Raw genomic sequence first — 14447 nt, forward strand, 5'->3', positions numbered from 1 at the left:
AGGACCAGAATGCCGGGGCACCATGAACCTCGCATCTGTTGTTCACATTTTATTGCCAATTTCATAATTACCATGCTTGAGTAGTAACACTTACAACTTGTAAGGCCCGATTTTCAAACCAATAATAATAAAAAAAGACAGCATAAAGAAGAGAAATTTAATATTGGAATGACAAGCACTATTGCTCTATTTGTAATAACTAAAAGATTTTAACCTCAAAGGATAGTTCAATTGGGTGGGAATCACTTGGCACTGACTAAATCAAATGTTTTCATTCCCCTTCTCTTGGTTTTTCACTCTTAAAAGATCTCTGAAAGGTTACTAAATTTTCATAATGAAACCTAATCATAAGGAACAGCATTAATTGCCAAATCCATCAATAATCAAACTAAAACTCTCATCCCAGTACTAAGAACATAAATTTAAACCTCAACTTATTCCATGGTTCACTGCAAGATGGACCAATTCAGTGAAGATGATAATCGACCAGCTCCACAATCTAGAAAGTTCCCTCATTTTGCCTTCGACTCAATCACCTTCTTTGCAAAAGATGGCAAACAGAAAGCTGCTGTATGGATCTGACAATAAGAATAAATATATATAAAGAAAATGTTAAATTCGAGTGAATTACAGGAATTAGTGGATGAGATGAGAAGAAGAAAAAAAACCACAGAAGCGCTTGGTATGAAGCAAAATCACACCTCTGAGTTGTAAAATTTCAAGGGTCTCAACGGTCCTTTGGATTTGTTATTACTTTCATTTCCATCTATTGGATTCACTGGATGCTTGAAATCAACAGGTGGTCCCTCGGTAGAGCACAGCATAAAACCAATCACCCCACTGAAACACAAATTTCAATAAAAGCAGCATGAGCATAACATAAGAGAAGGCACTCTGGCCGTACACCCACCCACCCACCCACACTGAGCACAACACAATGCAGAAACAAACCAGTAGTAGAGGGCCTGAAGTGCTAAAATGACCATTTCTAGCACTGGATATAAAAACATTTAAAGAGGCCAATTATAAAAGAACAAGTTGGTTTCCACAACCCAGCAACTCAGTCTAGTTCAAAGAGAAAACTTTATTAAAACCTGCCCAACATGCAAACACACGTGCATGTGTGCACGCATACACACAGAGACATGTATCCAAACACATTGGGTATCTCTTGGGGAGGATTTTGGGGGAGAGCGAGAGTTTGGCAAGGAATATTAAATAAGTTTCAGAGAAGTATACCTTGGGTATGTTGGCACTGTGGTCCATGCATAGTTGACAGAGCCTTTAAATATCTGGCGACAGTTTGCCACAATACCCTCAATGATGTCCATGTGAAGCCATATACTTTCTGCTTGAGTACACACAACTCCCCCTGGACGAAGAGCCCTTGCCACTGATTGAAAAAAGGGCTTCTCAAAAAGCTCTTGGGCAGGACCTGATCAAATCAAACAGAAAACCTTGTAAATACAAATTACAAACCCTGTGTTCTGAATTAGTAAACGATGTAATTGGGAGACATCCTTACCTACTGGGTCAGAAGAATCCACTATAACCGCATCATAGATTCCTTCAGGAACAGCCTTCAAAAATGCAACTCCTGGACCGGTAAGAAAGAGCCCATCAAAATATCATTTCACTGAAATAAGGAGAATTAGGAGGAAGAAGAATTAGCTGAACATACCATCTCCAATATGAAGATTCACCCGAGGATCATCGTAGCCAACTGCTATGTCAGGGAAAAACTCTTTGGAAACCTGGAAAAGGTGGAAAAATAAATTTCAAGCGCTAGAGTAGTTGCTCCACGATGACTAAAGAATGTGATTTTTCTTTTCTTTTTTTTTAATCAATTGTTACTCACATCGACTACCATCTTATCAATTTCACAAATATCAATCTGCTCAACAGAAGAATGGCGAGACACTTCTCGCAAAACTCCACCATCTCCTCCTCCAATAACCAAAACCTGCAGAAAGAAGATATGATGAGGAGACAACAAGAATACAAACACTTATCAATTTTCATGAATTATTAGTTCACTATTACAATATAATGTATGACTTCAGCAGCAGCCACAACATGAAAATGGAATGATTTATTCCAATCAGCCTGAACACTTGGAATCCACGAAATACAGAAAAAGAGAAAAGAACTGTATTTGTAAGTAATTAAAAGAGCTTTTCTCTACTTTATGAATGTATTCCTTCCCATTTTCCACCAGTAATAACCATCTGCAGTTTTGTCAGGAAAAGGACAGGAAAAAAGAGGCCAAGAAAATATATTTTAATGTAGGGTAACAGCAATAAGACAAAGGCAATCACAGTGGTGCAACTACTGAAAATGTCTGATGGACCTTGTTAGCAGAAAATTGTAATAAAAAAATGCCTCTCAAGTTATCACCAGCACTCGTAAGCCTTCATTGTCCCTGTATAAAAACATTTATAAGTACAAACGACCTTTATATGTAAGCCATGATGACATCCAAATCATGAAATTAAATACACCCAACACAATTATATGATGATACATGGACCACAAAGGCCATCGAGGTTCCAGCCTTGAAATTAGTCACATCACATTCTAATCAGCAAATGTCAACTGTCATTTGAGTGAAAGCACGCAAAGTAGAGCATTCAATGGAAGCATTTCTAGTAAGTTCTTTAGTTCTAAAAGTATATAAAGACCTTCTTTGGGGTTGGAATTGAGCAAAGTGGAAGGTGGGTGATCATTTCTTGATATGCGCATTCATCACGTTCGGTAAGCTGAATCACCCCATCCAAAATAAGAACTTTTCCATACGTGGATGACTGTGAACAACAAATCGCAAGATTAGAGTTCAATTAAAAAGAAGACCAGACTTTAGGTGGAAATAAATATGATTTTTATAATCTAAGAGAGTTATGTACCTGAAAGACCATGACACTCTGATATTCGGACTTCCCTTGAAATAAGATCTTCTCAACCTTCAAGGAGTGTGCCTCTCCTGCATAATTTCAGACAGCTCAATTCATGATATTTGCATAGTCATATGAATAGTTAAAAAATAAAAAAAAAGTATGATTTTGAATGGCTGATGTCAGTTAAAAAAAAAGGGGGGGGGGGGGGGGGGGGGGGGGGATGAAAAGCCACTATTATTTTAATAATAATATTTGGTCACAATATTTAACAAGGCTTCAGCATCATACACAATTACGCATTACAAATGGAAAAATAACATCAAACATGTACATAAGACATATATTGGCATGCAACTCTAGCAGTTGCTGGCCTAAGGTCTACCTCCGACCAAATTCCAGATACATCAGAGAGTGGCACATGATAGTTTCACTCATCAAACAACCAAAATATGCAAGCCAAACAATTCTCAACCCACACATACGCAGAGTCTAGCATTTACTTATAGGGTAAATTACATTTTGTCTCCCCAAACTACCAACCCATTTGCATTCGTAAACTTTAACTTACTATAACTCGCAATTATTTATAGGGGGGTGGGTCGTATTGGGCCGTCAAAGTTGACAGAATCTATCACACGTGAAATGTGACGTAGAGTTATATATACTTAATACATATATTATATGGTAAAATTACACTTTGCCTCCCAAACCACTGCCTCATTTGCATTCACACCTCTAAACTTTGACTCAGCGCAACTTGCCCCACACGTGACGTGTTTTCTATCCATATTTAATGGCCTAATCTGACTCAGGGTGCAACTCGGAACAAAATAGTAGTTCGTAAAAGCTGGTTGTAGTAAGTCAAAGTTTAAAGGTATGAATACAAATGAGGTGGAAGTTTGGGGGGAGTGTAATTTACCCTTATTTATAACTACATTCTCAATGGAATTATTGACGAGAAAATGCTCATCACTGTCATTGGTAAACAACAATACGACGTATCGGTAACTTATACGCATCCAATGAGTCACACATCAAGTGGAATGATTCCTAACAACACAATTAGTCACACAATAAGTCATTGCACATCCAAGCAATGTTTTATAACTACATTCTCAATGGACATGTGAAAAGAAAATGCTCATCACTATCGTTTATAGACTACAATACAACATATTCACATAGCAAACAGCAACCCACGCTCTAAAAAAATATCAAAGAAAATTTATATCTAAACATACACATACACGAGACATTGGTTTTTTGATTGATAGCCTATACAAATTCAATGAGTTTTGAATATGGAAGGATTATGGAGGCATGTATGTGTCAAGATCCACATTGTTTGTGTGTTAGATGAGATAGGGCTATTTAAGCGACTCTAGAGAGTTCCAATTGTAATTTCAACAGTCTTTTTTGCAAGCGCTTTCTTGGGTTCCTCACCCTCCACCTGTTGTTATGGGGCGAGGAAGTACGATTTGAGCAGCAGCTCATTGGCCACGCCCCATAGATACAAAATTCTAGACAAAACAATACTGAAACAAAATGCATAAAACAAATAAACCGCTTGAAACAATCCCAGTCGTTATTTAAAGTCGAACAAAGCAAAATCCTTAGAGAAAACAACTAAATTAGTATAAATACGAGTACGAAACAAATACTAAAACTATTTACACATTCTCCAATCACACTTCAAAGCCAAAACAAAAACTCTGAGCAGATTTTGCAGAGAAGTTATACAAACCCATCGAACTAGGCCCAAAAACCACTGTAATACACATTCTCCAATCGCTAACCATACATATAACAACACAGGCATAAACCCCAGAAGCAATAATACATAAAAATCCAATACGAAACCAATAAATGAACTGTTTGGTTGCGGAGAATCACCAAAATAAAATGAAATTAAAAAAAAAAACCATTTCCTCTGCTGCAGTTTCTCAACTACCAAACACATATTTAACAAGAAAACAAAGATGGGCTTTTAAGGAAAAGGGAGATGGAGAGAGACCCACCAGGCCACATTGGGCTAATCTCAGAGAACCACCCTGGAATCACAGTGGATATACAATCAGGCTGCTCTTTATTCCCCTCCAGCTCCATGGACACAGTGGACGGCGAGACCCCATTATCTTCCGCTTCCTCTCTCGGCCTCTTCACATGCAAATCGGTGGACCCGGCAACACCCTCTTCGGCCATGGCTTCCTCTCTCTCTCTCTCTCTCTCTCTCTCTCTCTCGCTAAAACCCCAAACACGGCCTTCGAGGACTGACCGCTTTGTACTGAAGAGAGGCCACACAACACAATCTTGGTCCTGCTCCGCTTTATATAAATAAAAATAAAGCGCAAAAAAGAAAAGATATCGCGCAGAAAGAATCCGCTTTCGGACGACGCTGACGGTGTGTACCTGCCTTTTCTCTGTAACACGGAATAATATATATGTATAATATATTTATTACCAAACAACGTTACCAATGTATGTTCGTTCCCTTCAAGTACGATTGAAAATCATAGGGCTCTCAATTAGGGTTTTGCCGCCCCATTTGTTTTTGTCAGGTCAACAAAAGCCTTCAGAATATCTCTATATTTGGTGGGTTTTTGTGCAGAGTATAGGCCTTGTTTTGGCCTCGGTTTTACTCGATTGCCACTTTCACTTTTCGGTGAAAGCCATGCCATTGGTTTCACACTCAAATTTTGACCCATTTTACACTATTTTTGAATTTTCACAATCATTTCACATTGGCCATTGGGTGACATGCTTTAGGTGTGCTGTTGGTGCTCAAAACTAACAATGATCTCATGCCCCCCGGCCCCTCCCTCCCCTCTAGGAAGGAGCTCTACCTACAAAACGATACAAAGGTTGCCAAAAACTCGTCGGTCTCGAAAGATGTAGGTATTTTGATGCCCCAAGTCAGTGAAGGCCCAAAAGAGTAAGTCTAACAAAGATAAGTCATGTGCATATATGGTGAGGCCTCCTTTCCTTTTATAGGCCCATCGCTCCCACCCTTGCTCTATGGGGCTTCAGAAATTCCCGCTATTAGTTTGTTGTTGACGTGGAGACCCTCTCCTGAGGAAATCGAGGATGGTTGTTTGGTGTGAGCTGGCCATGGGAGAATTGAGTGTAGGACGTCTGGCTCGTTCGGTTGTTTGAATGTTTGAAGTGGTGGGCCTTTCTGATGCCCATGAAGCTCACTGGACTCTTTTAAACGACAAATGATCCTTTTTTGGGTTTAATGGTATTTGGTCCTCTACGTGACTTCTTATGTCCGTTACCCTAAAAAAAAAAAAAACACTCAAAACACACTACATCAGCTAGTATGAAATGAATGTATTGTAAAATGGAGGTGAATATCGTTACTCTTTGAATTATACCAAGATAACTCAGGTTTGTTTGCAAATGAAGGGTGAATAAAAAAGTCTAGTGATTGGAGAGCTGCTAGTTTAGCTCCATTATGGAAGAATTGCTTTAGGAATAGGTATATATGCTTTGTTGAACTTTCCAATTGTGATAATATGCCTAATATCATAGACTGATTTAAAAATACTGACTCAATCTTTTAAGAATTTCACCATAAAGTTATCCTAAAAAATATAGAGATTCTAACCTTTAAGATAATATAAAAAATACATAATAATTTTAGTAGTATAGAAGACAGGGAAATTGATGGATTGTCTTTTCCAATCACATTTAAAAGCCAGAGTGGCAATTCCATTATTCTTTAGATTTTACATTCTATTCAAAGGGTTATAAACTTGCGACACTCGAGGGCTGGATAATATTATTAATTATTAATAGAAAGCAAGAAAAGTATTATTGAAAACTGACCAAATATAAGCCTCGGGATGTTGCGGCCGGCCAAAATGCATTACACCTCAGGTTCATTTTTCTCTGCTGGAGATGGCTGTTAATTGTTAATTTGTTAATGCTTTTGGGAGAGTATTTTTTTTTTTTTTTTTTTTTTTTTAAATGTATTTTTATATTTTTGAAAAATAATATATAATCAGTATATTGATAAAATTTTCTCAAAAAAAAAAAAGTACATAGATAAAAGAAGTTTTGAGTGTTTTATTCTTTGAATTGTTTATTGATATTTTTGTTTTGAAAAAATAACAAATAAAATGAAAAACAAAAAAGTTTTATCAAACAAATTGAGTTTGACCTGTTCTATCAACAGTCAAGATTAGAGTCGTTAGACCCCATTACTTTTAAATATCCTGTCGTTTTTAACAGAAGCCAAACCGAACTCCCCCAAGAATAAAACCACCTCAACAATTTTGAGAAACCAATTTTGTAGTTGGAATCCTTTGTCACACTCTTTTACTTTCAACAACTAATCTCTTAAAATGAGGAAATGCTTTTATTTATGTCTTGTTACCGTTCTATTTCATTGAAATTTTTATTTTATTTCGATTGATTTTTGTGAAAAGAGCTTTGTGATCCCTAAATTTTCAAATATTAAAGTTAAATATTTAACATATAATATCTATAATTACTTTCAGTTGTGATTATCATTTTGGTGTGTTGCAACTACGGTTTTTCTTTTTTGGGAGTCTGGGAAGGGTTGAGAGACATTTTAAAGGTTCGTATTCCTTTTCGTGGTTATTTGTTGTGATATATCTAGTAGGAGTGACAATGTGAACGGATAATAATTATCCGCATCCACTATTCACATATACAGATGCAAATGCGATTAGCAAAAATCAATATCCCCATATGCGGGTAGCGGTTTTAAGGGAAGCGAATTCGGTTATTAACCACATCTGCATCCCCTATATATATATATATATATATATATATATATATACACGCCACTAAAACGACGTCGTTTTAAATTCGGTCACTTTGTAACCTTTAGGTTATGTTAAATTTTTTTAACTATCATCTTACGGTCATATTTTATTACATTTACTTTCTTTTATTTATTTATTTTGATAATCCAAATCTCAATTACTATGAGACAATGACCCACTGTGACTGATAATCGTGAATTATGTAACAAATTAAATCTTAATTTATTTAAACTTACATATAGTAATAACTGCATTATTTAATTTTGTATATAGATTTAGACAATAATCCAAAACATCCATGATCTCATATGCAGACAGAGGATAATAACCGCAATCACCGCACGGATGCGGATATCTAAAAGTAGTTTTAGCATTGCTATATTCTTTAAAATTTAATAATTTGATTAATTAAAAATTTTGCTTACAAATAGCTAATAATTAAATTTGAATGTATAATGAATTTAAAATTCAGGTTATTTGATGGTCGTTGAGTCAACTAGCTCACTGATATTATCCATAATAAATTATTATATTACTTTTTTTTTTTATATCAAGGAAATATATTTTTGGGTAAAGAGGTAGGTGTCCATAGCTTTTTGAGCCCATAATTAATTTCGGGACGTGTACGGTCCTACTGTTTCGCATACCAAATAATTACTTGTTTTCATTCATGGTCCCAAACTCTTATAACATTCATCAGAAATGATTAACTTCTTTATTATGTGATCTGAGAATTATTAATTAATATTTTTATTAAAGTGATAAAGTGAATTACTAATCTCGCGGTCCCCGTCATAAATTATTAATTTGTTCTTTTCAAATTATGCTTATGCCTTATGCTGTTGGAATGGCCCATCCTTTTATTTTAGGTATCCAAATAAAAAAAAAAAAAAAATAAATGCATTCAAACATTTGACTATTTTTAATATCATTAAACCAAAGATCTTACTTTTATGCAATATTTATATAGATATAATTCTGGTGGCTCTTGAAGCGCGAACAAGCACAGCGCACCAAAGGGTTAACGTTTAAAATGCTGGCCCAAGAACGGCCCGGACCATTTTGGAAGCCCAAGCCCACTATAGAGTGGTGTGGCCAGTGGCCTGTGGCCTGTGGGTGTTATCTAGCCCAACTTGACCCAATTTAAGTCTAAGTCTGTTTGATCTTTTGATTGTATCGGGTTGACATAAATACTTGGGCTTGGGCTTCCCTTGTTTTGGTATAAGATATTTTTAAAAAATATTTTCTGTATTTTTTGGTGTTTTGTGTAACCGAAAATAATAGTCAAATCGAAATTATTCTCGATTTGACCAAAAAAAGCTTCTTTAGTTTCGAAAAATAGTTTTCGTTTTTAAATTTTGTAAACCATTTTTCGAGTTTGATCTTCTTATTTTCAAACCATCGAATCACTGCCGGAAGTAGCCAACCATTTTTATTCGTCGCTCGTTTTCCGTACGAGCTGAACACTGAACAATATTTTCAAAAAATTCGTTGAAAATATTTTACGCTGAAACAAACAAAACATTAACCAGCTGAATGAACCCAACCAATCTAATTTTGTATGAAAGTATACAAATAAAAAGATAGAAATAATTCAATTTTTACATTAATAACTCAAATTTCAACATGACCAATTCAGTAGACTGCAGTCAGGCGTAGTGTTATTGGAGCTATCATGGCCTTAGGCCCTTAGCCAATGTTGGTGCTGGTGTAGAATTAAGCCTCATAGGTTGATCGGTCCATTAGACCTCTAAACATTCGGAAATTAAGCCCAAAATCAACCAAACAACTTTTCCCTTCTCCCACCCATTGTTTTTATTTTTATTTTTATTTTTCAAGTAAAACAACCCCAAATCAATCGTAGGGTTTAAGCTAGCATTTATATTAATCTGGTACATGATTTGTTCTTATCACTGTACACGTTACCAACAAATTATCAGCAAACTTGTTTATGTTAAGCCTGATGCAGTTCATCTTCAGTCTTATCATTGATTTGTCAAGGTTGTTGTTGATGAAGATCACAATTAACGTTCTTCAACAAGGATCCTTTTAATTTCACTTGAAATAAAAATGAATCATTTCATGATCTAAATTTGTTTTTTTATATTTAACGGAGTATATGGTGTCACGTTTTTAAAAAAGTTACAAATAATGCAACACGATATTCACAATGTCACAACGTACATATACATCATTCTATAAAATCTAATCTGAACTATAAAATAGGCCGGAGAGAAGATCTTGGTTTGCGGGGCTGAGGGTGGCATTACCGGGATATCAAAGTGCTTAAACCCCAAAAGATATTATGCCTAAATAAATTTCAGATAATTATTGAAAGAGACAATCCCTTAAAGAAAAGAATAGATAGTACACCAATTGGGCGAACTGCCTTTACAAAAATTTCAAAAGCTGAGTGTAAACTGTAAAGGGTGTCTGGCAAGCATTTCTAGAGCAATGTGAACAGTATTTAGCATTCATGGGTTAAAATGTGAGCATCCTTTACGATCTTTTACGGCGTATAAGATCGAATGAGTAGGAAGCAAGATTAAGAGAGTATTCATGTCGTAAAAATTCCCCTACCTTGGTTACTAATTGGTGGAGCAGAACCAGAGAAAAGAGAAAAAAAAATAAATAAATAAGAAAGAAAGAAAACAAGCAATCATAAACACAGAGATTTACGCGGTTCACCACTAAGGACTATATCCATCAAATTACAGAGAGATTTTACTATTTCTTGAGAAATAATACAATGAGGTATCAAATACAGCACGAAACCTTAAAAATAGAAGCGTCTATATATATGACCCTCATTTGAGTCAAAACACTGAAATGGGTAAAAAAAATCGTATTTTTTAACCAAGCCTAAGAAGAAGAAGAAGAAGTAGATCGAAAGTAAGAAAAAAAAAACCATTTAATTAAACCATAGCGCTTTCAACGTTGAACCGGGTCGGACACAGTACAAACCAAGTTTCACGTAGCCTAACACTATATTCTTCACTGCTTAAGGAACTAACACAAAATGGTGCCGTTTATTAATTGAAGTACTTTTTTTTCTTGTTCTTTTTTCTATTCAAAGGGGGGAAAATGGTTACAATTAGGTCTTTTCGTTATGGATAGAATAGATCGAGGACAATAAGAGAGAATGATTGGAAATGCTTTCGAACAGGAGATTGAAGGCGGCCCATTTGGCAACATGGTGGGTGCTTGTGAGTAATTGAAGTACTTTAATTGCTTGTGGTGTAGATGATAATCTCTATATATCTGGTATCAACTGGGGGGAGTTCAGTAAATACCATACTTTTCCAAGACATCAATATATTGGTTTACACAGGGCTATTGAATAATCTCTATCTGGTTGAGGAATGCATGCACTCGCTAGAATGAATTCTTATTATGCGTCTCTAGGGAAAGATGTTCTAGTAAAACTATGAAACATTTTGAAACATATACTGTGGGCTATTTGATTTTCTTTTTTCAAAGTATGGATTAATTAGTGCTAGAAAGTTATGTGTTTATCAGATAAAGAAAGTGTTGAAAGGTTTCCTTTTCCTTTTTCTAATTTAGCCTTTGATAGAAGGACGTCGACGACTAATAAAAGGTAAATTTTTTTTCTCGATTAAAAGCATGCACCTCCCTCCACAATCTGTCCTAATCAAAGCATTTGCAAGTTGTACTTTCCTCATACTGTATTTCCTTCCTAAAAATGCAGTTTAGTTACTAGGCTTTCGGCTAAACAGCCATCTCTTTCCGCAATATTAATCCCAGCTTTTGATTTCACCTTCTTAAAATCAGGCTGCTTTTTCTTTTTTTTTTTTCTCCTTTTTCTTTGTCCTTTACTGGCACGAATGCCTAACATATATATGCAAATGAGCTTCACAAAATCTCCAGCTGTATAATTAAGATCACGAATTAGACAGCTTAGTGAATTAGAAGAGAGAAATTAACCATATATGTATAAGATGGATGAATGAAATAGGAGGTGATCATCAGGTTCCTAGGTTTGATGATTAAACAGATGACTCTTTTGTCTCCACCTTCCAAATGGAGGTCCAGGCACTATCACAAAGCAAAAAGAACAGCAAGACATCCACGCTCCCTCGATAGTAGCCACCCCATCTTCCTGATCTTTCAACTGCTTTTAATGGCATCCAAAGAGAGTAACGTGAGATGGAAAAGCCAACATTCGGGCAACCCCAGCAAATTAAAAGATGACCCTTTTTAGCCCCTAGCTAGTCTACAATATTATTCACACAGAACAAAACAAAATACTACACAATTCAATTACCCAAATCAATGGAACTTTATGTAATGACCAAGAAAGCCACAAAGGAAAAAATTTGTATTAATATGTGTCATGATGTGAGCAAAAATACCTGTGGATCGAGGCTGAGAGAATAAATATTAAAGAGACAAAGTATAAATCTTGAGGTATAAATATATACATGGGGGTAGAGAATAGAGATATATGATCCAAAATTTCTTTAGCAGATTGCTTTTCCTTTTCCTTTTCCTTTTCTTTTGGTTATAGAAATTTGACATGGGATAGCTAGGGACATCGAGTACCCCATGGACTTGAGAATGGTGGTGTCTTGCATTCAGCATAAAATCACAAACCATATCTGAGGATTCAAGCATCATTCTAGCTTTTGAAGCCTTTAGTCGAAGGGGCCTATGGACTTTTTGAGGAACCCCACGAGCATGGTTTTACAACCAAAAATCATCTTTAAAAGCTGAATGCTCGGGGTCCTCTATCTTTGTCATGGCCATCTAAAGTTGAAAATTCCCCAATAAAAAGATCGGGTAAAGAGCTATATTCTGCTCCCCCCTACACGCTTTAAACCCTGTCTTTTCATTGGGAGGGAATAAGAATTTTTGGCTTTGGGGGTTTATACTTAGGATTCCTCACTTTCAGAAACCATTTCTTTACAGAAAAGAACGTGTACGTGTAGTTAGGTAAATGCTTTTCTTTTCTTTATTGTAGGTTAAATTACACTTTGCCCCAAACTAGCTTTCCACTTGCACTCATAACTCTAAACTTTGACTCACTGCAATTTGCCCTTACGAGCTACTATTTTGTTTCGAGTTGCATTACGTACATATCAAATTGAACTGTTAAACTCGACAAAATCCGTCACGGTGATGACGCATGCGAAGTCATATATATACGCAATACATATAGTATAGAGATCGAGAGCTGTTATAAAATATTCATATACTTGTTCATCTTTTTGCAAATTTATTATTGAATATGTGAAACCTATATGTGGGTCTCATAGATTCAATGGTAAATTTGTCCATCTATTGCACCGATACGGACAAGAAATAAGCAAAAAAATGAAACTAATTAAACGTTTGTCTATATTATATGGTAAAATTAAAATTTTCCCTTTCAAACTAACACCACATTAATTTGCACTCACACCTCTAAACTTTAACCTACTTCATCTTATCTCACGCACATGGCGGGTTTTCCATTCACATTTAAAGGCCCAATTTGATGACGCGGAATGCAACTTAGAAACAAAATGAGAGTGTGTGGGGGAAATATATGTTATCCTTTTTTATTGTAATATTACAACTGTAAAAGTCCTATATATATACGGGGCCTGCATTTCCATATATCTTCCGACTGAGCTTAAATAAAGGAACCGTTGGCCGTTTGTCCTTGTTATTTGAGTGTATGCATGTCATCTTCTAATTGATCCGAGGCATGGTTTAATTGGCAGTTGATCGTTATTACGGTCGACCTTAATCCTTATTGTGTATGCCATAATAGGGTGAATTATAGCTAGTTACTAGTTAATCATTAACAACACAGACTCCCATATATATAGTGTTATTATATGGCCTTCATTATAGTGGACAATGGTGGGAACCAATTGCTGACAAAATCCAAAACTCTCTCATAGGTTCCACCTTTTCGTATCCAATGAGATGGCATAACGTCGCTAAAGACTACAGTGTATTAAAGTAACACTCAAGGTTAACTTTGTTGATTATAAAAAAAATTCTGCAATAACTATATATAATATATTATAAACTAAGGTCATTTCGGAAATTTTTTATTTAGAATAGTACACTTAAAAATAAATCATGTCGTAGGTATTAGCAGTACATCCAACGAACTTAATTGGCTTTAAATATTGGACGCACGCATACGTACGTACGTAGGAGAAGTGGGAAATATTGTATTAGGGAAATTAAGATAGGGTGGGCTATAAGAGTAGTGTCATTGCATTCCACGAATGTCCTATTGTCTGTCCCATTCATGTGTTATTTTAATCAAATCAAGCTATTTTATCAAGCTGTTTTTGTCATTTTATCAAACACGAGGTGGGCTATTACGATTTGATTATAATTATCATTGTTGATTTGTTTAATGGCGACACCTTTTTGATGGGGAAGATGGTGGGCCTGATTTCTCATGTTAATCCAAAGCTTCATGGCTCCCACTGAGGAAACGCCACATTACATTAACTTGATCATTAATTTATATATGGGCTGCGATCTTATAATTATGGCTTCATGATAATAAATTTGCCTAGTACCCCGACACCGTGGATTGTGGGATCCACATTGTTGGAAGAAGCTTAAAGCTCTTTACAAAGTGATAAGCAAATAAAGAACCACATATTTCTACTCAGTGCTGAGAAAAAAGGCCTTAGAAAAGAGCTATTTTAGATCAAAAATTTCTTTCGCTGCATAATTGTGTATGTGGCGTTACATCGTTTTAAAGTCAGGGGGGGGGGGGGGGGGGGGG

The 14447-nt window shown here is 35.7% G+C and overlaps 1 protein-coding gene across 1 annotated transcript; it reads right to left on the minus strand.

Moving 5' to 3' along the window:
• Nucleotides 1–156: 156 nt before the first annotated feature.
• On the minus strand, nt 157–5432 carry LOC133867118 (spermidine synthase 1). The gene is made up of 9 exons (XM_062303804.1): nt 4913–5432; nt 2904–2980; nt 2682–2804; nt 1859–1963; nt 1682–1754; nt 1526–1597; nt 1240–1435; nt 702–840; nt 157–578 (listed from the first exon to the last, which is right to left on the minus strand). Exons 1-9 carry the CDS (start codon nt 5094–5096, stop codon nt 513–515), a joined length of 1035 nt encoding a protein of 344 aa, XP_062159788.1. The 5' UTR covers nt 5097–5432; the 3' UTR covers nt 157–512.
• Between the last annotated feature and the right edge of the window lie 9015 nt (nt 5433–14447).

The sequence above is a fragment of the Alnus glutinosa genome, chromosome 1 (assembly GCF_958979055.1).
Source record: "Alnus glutinosa chromosome 1, dhAlnGlut1.1, whole genome shotgun sequence".
Lineage (NCBI taxonomy): Eukaryota > Viridiplantae > Streptophyta > Magnoliopsida > Fagales > Betulaceae > Alnus > Alnus glutinosa.

Coding starts and splice junctions, on each gene's coding strand:
- LOC133867118 (XM_062303804.1), bottom strand. CDS start 5,096: ATGGCCGAAGAGGGTGTTGCCGGGTCCACCGATTTGCATGTGAAGAGG. Junction 2,981..4,912: donor GATTAGCCCAATGTGGCCTG/GTGGGTCTCTCT, acceptor GAAATTATGCAG/GAGAGGCACACTCCTTGAAG. Junction 1,964..2,681: donor CAATTCCAACCCCAAAGAAG/GTCTTTATATAC, acceptor TTCTTTCTGCAG/GTTTTGGTTATTGGAGGAGG.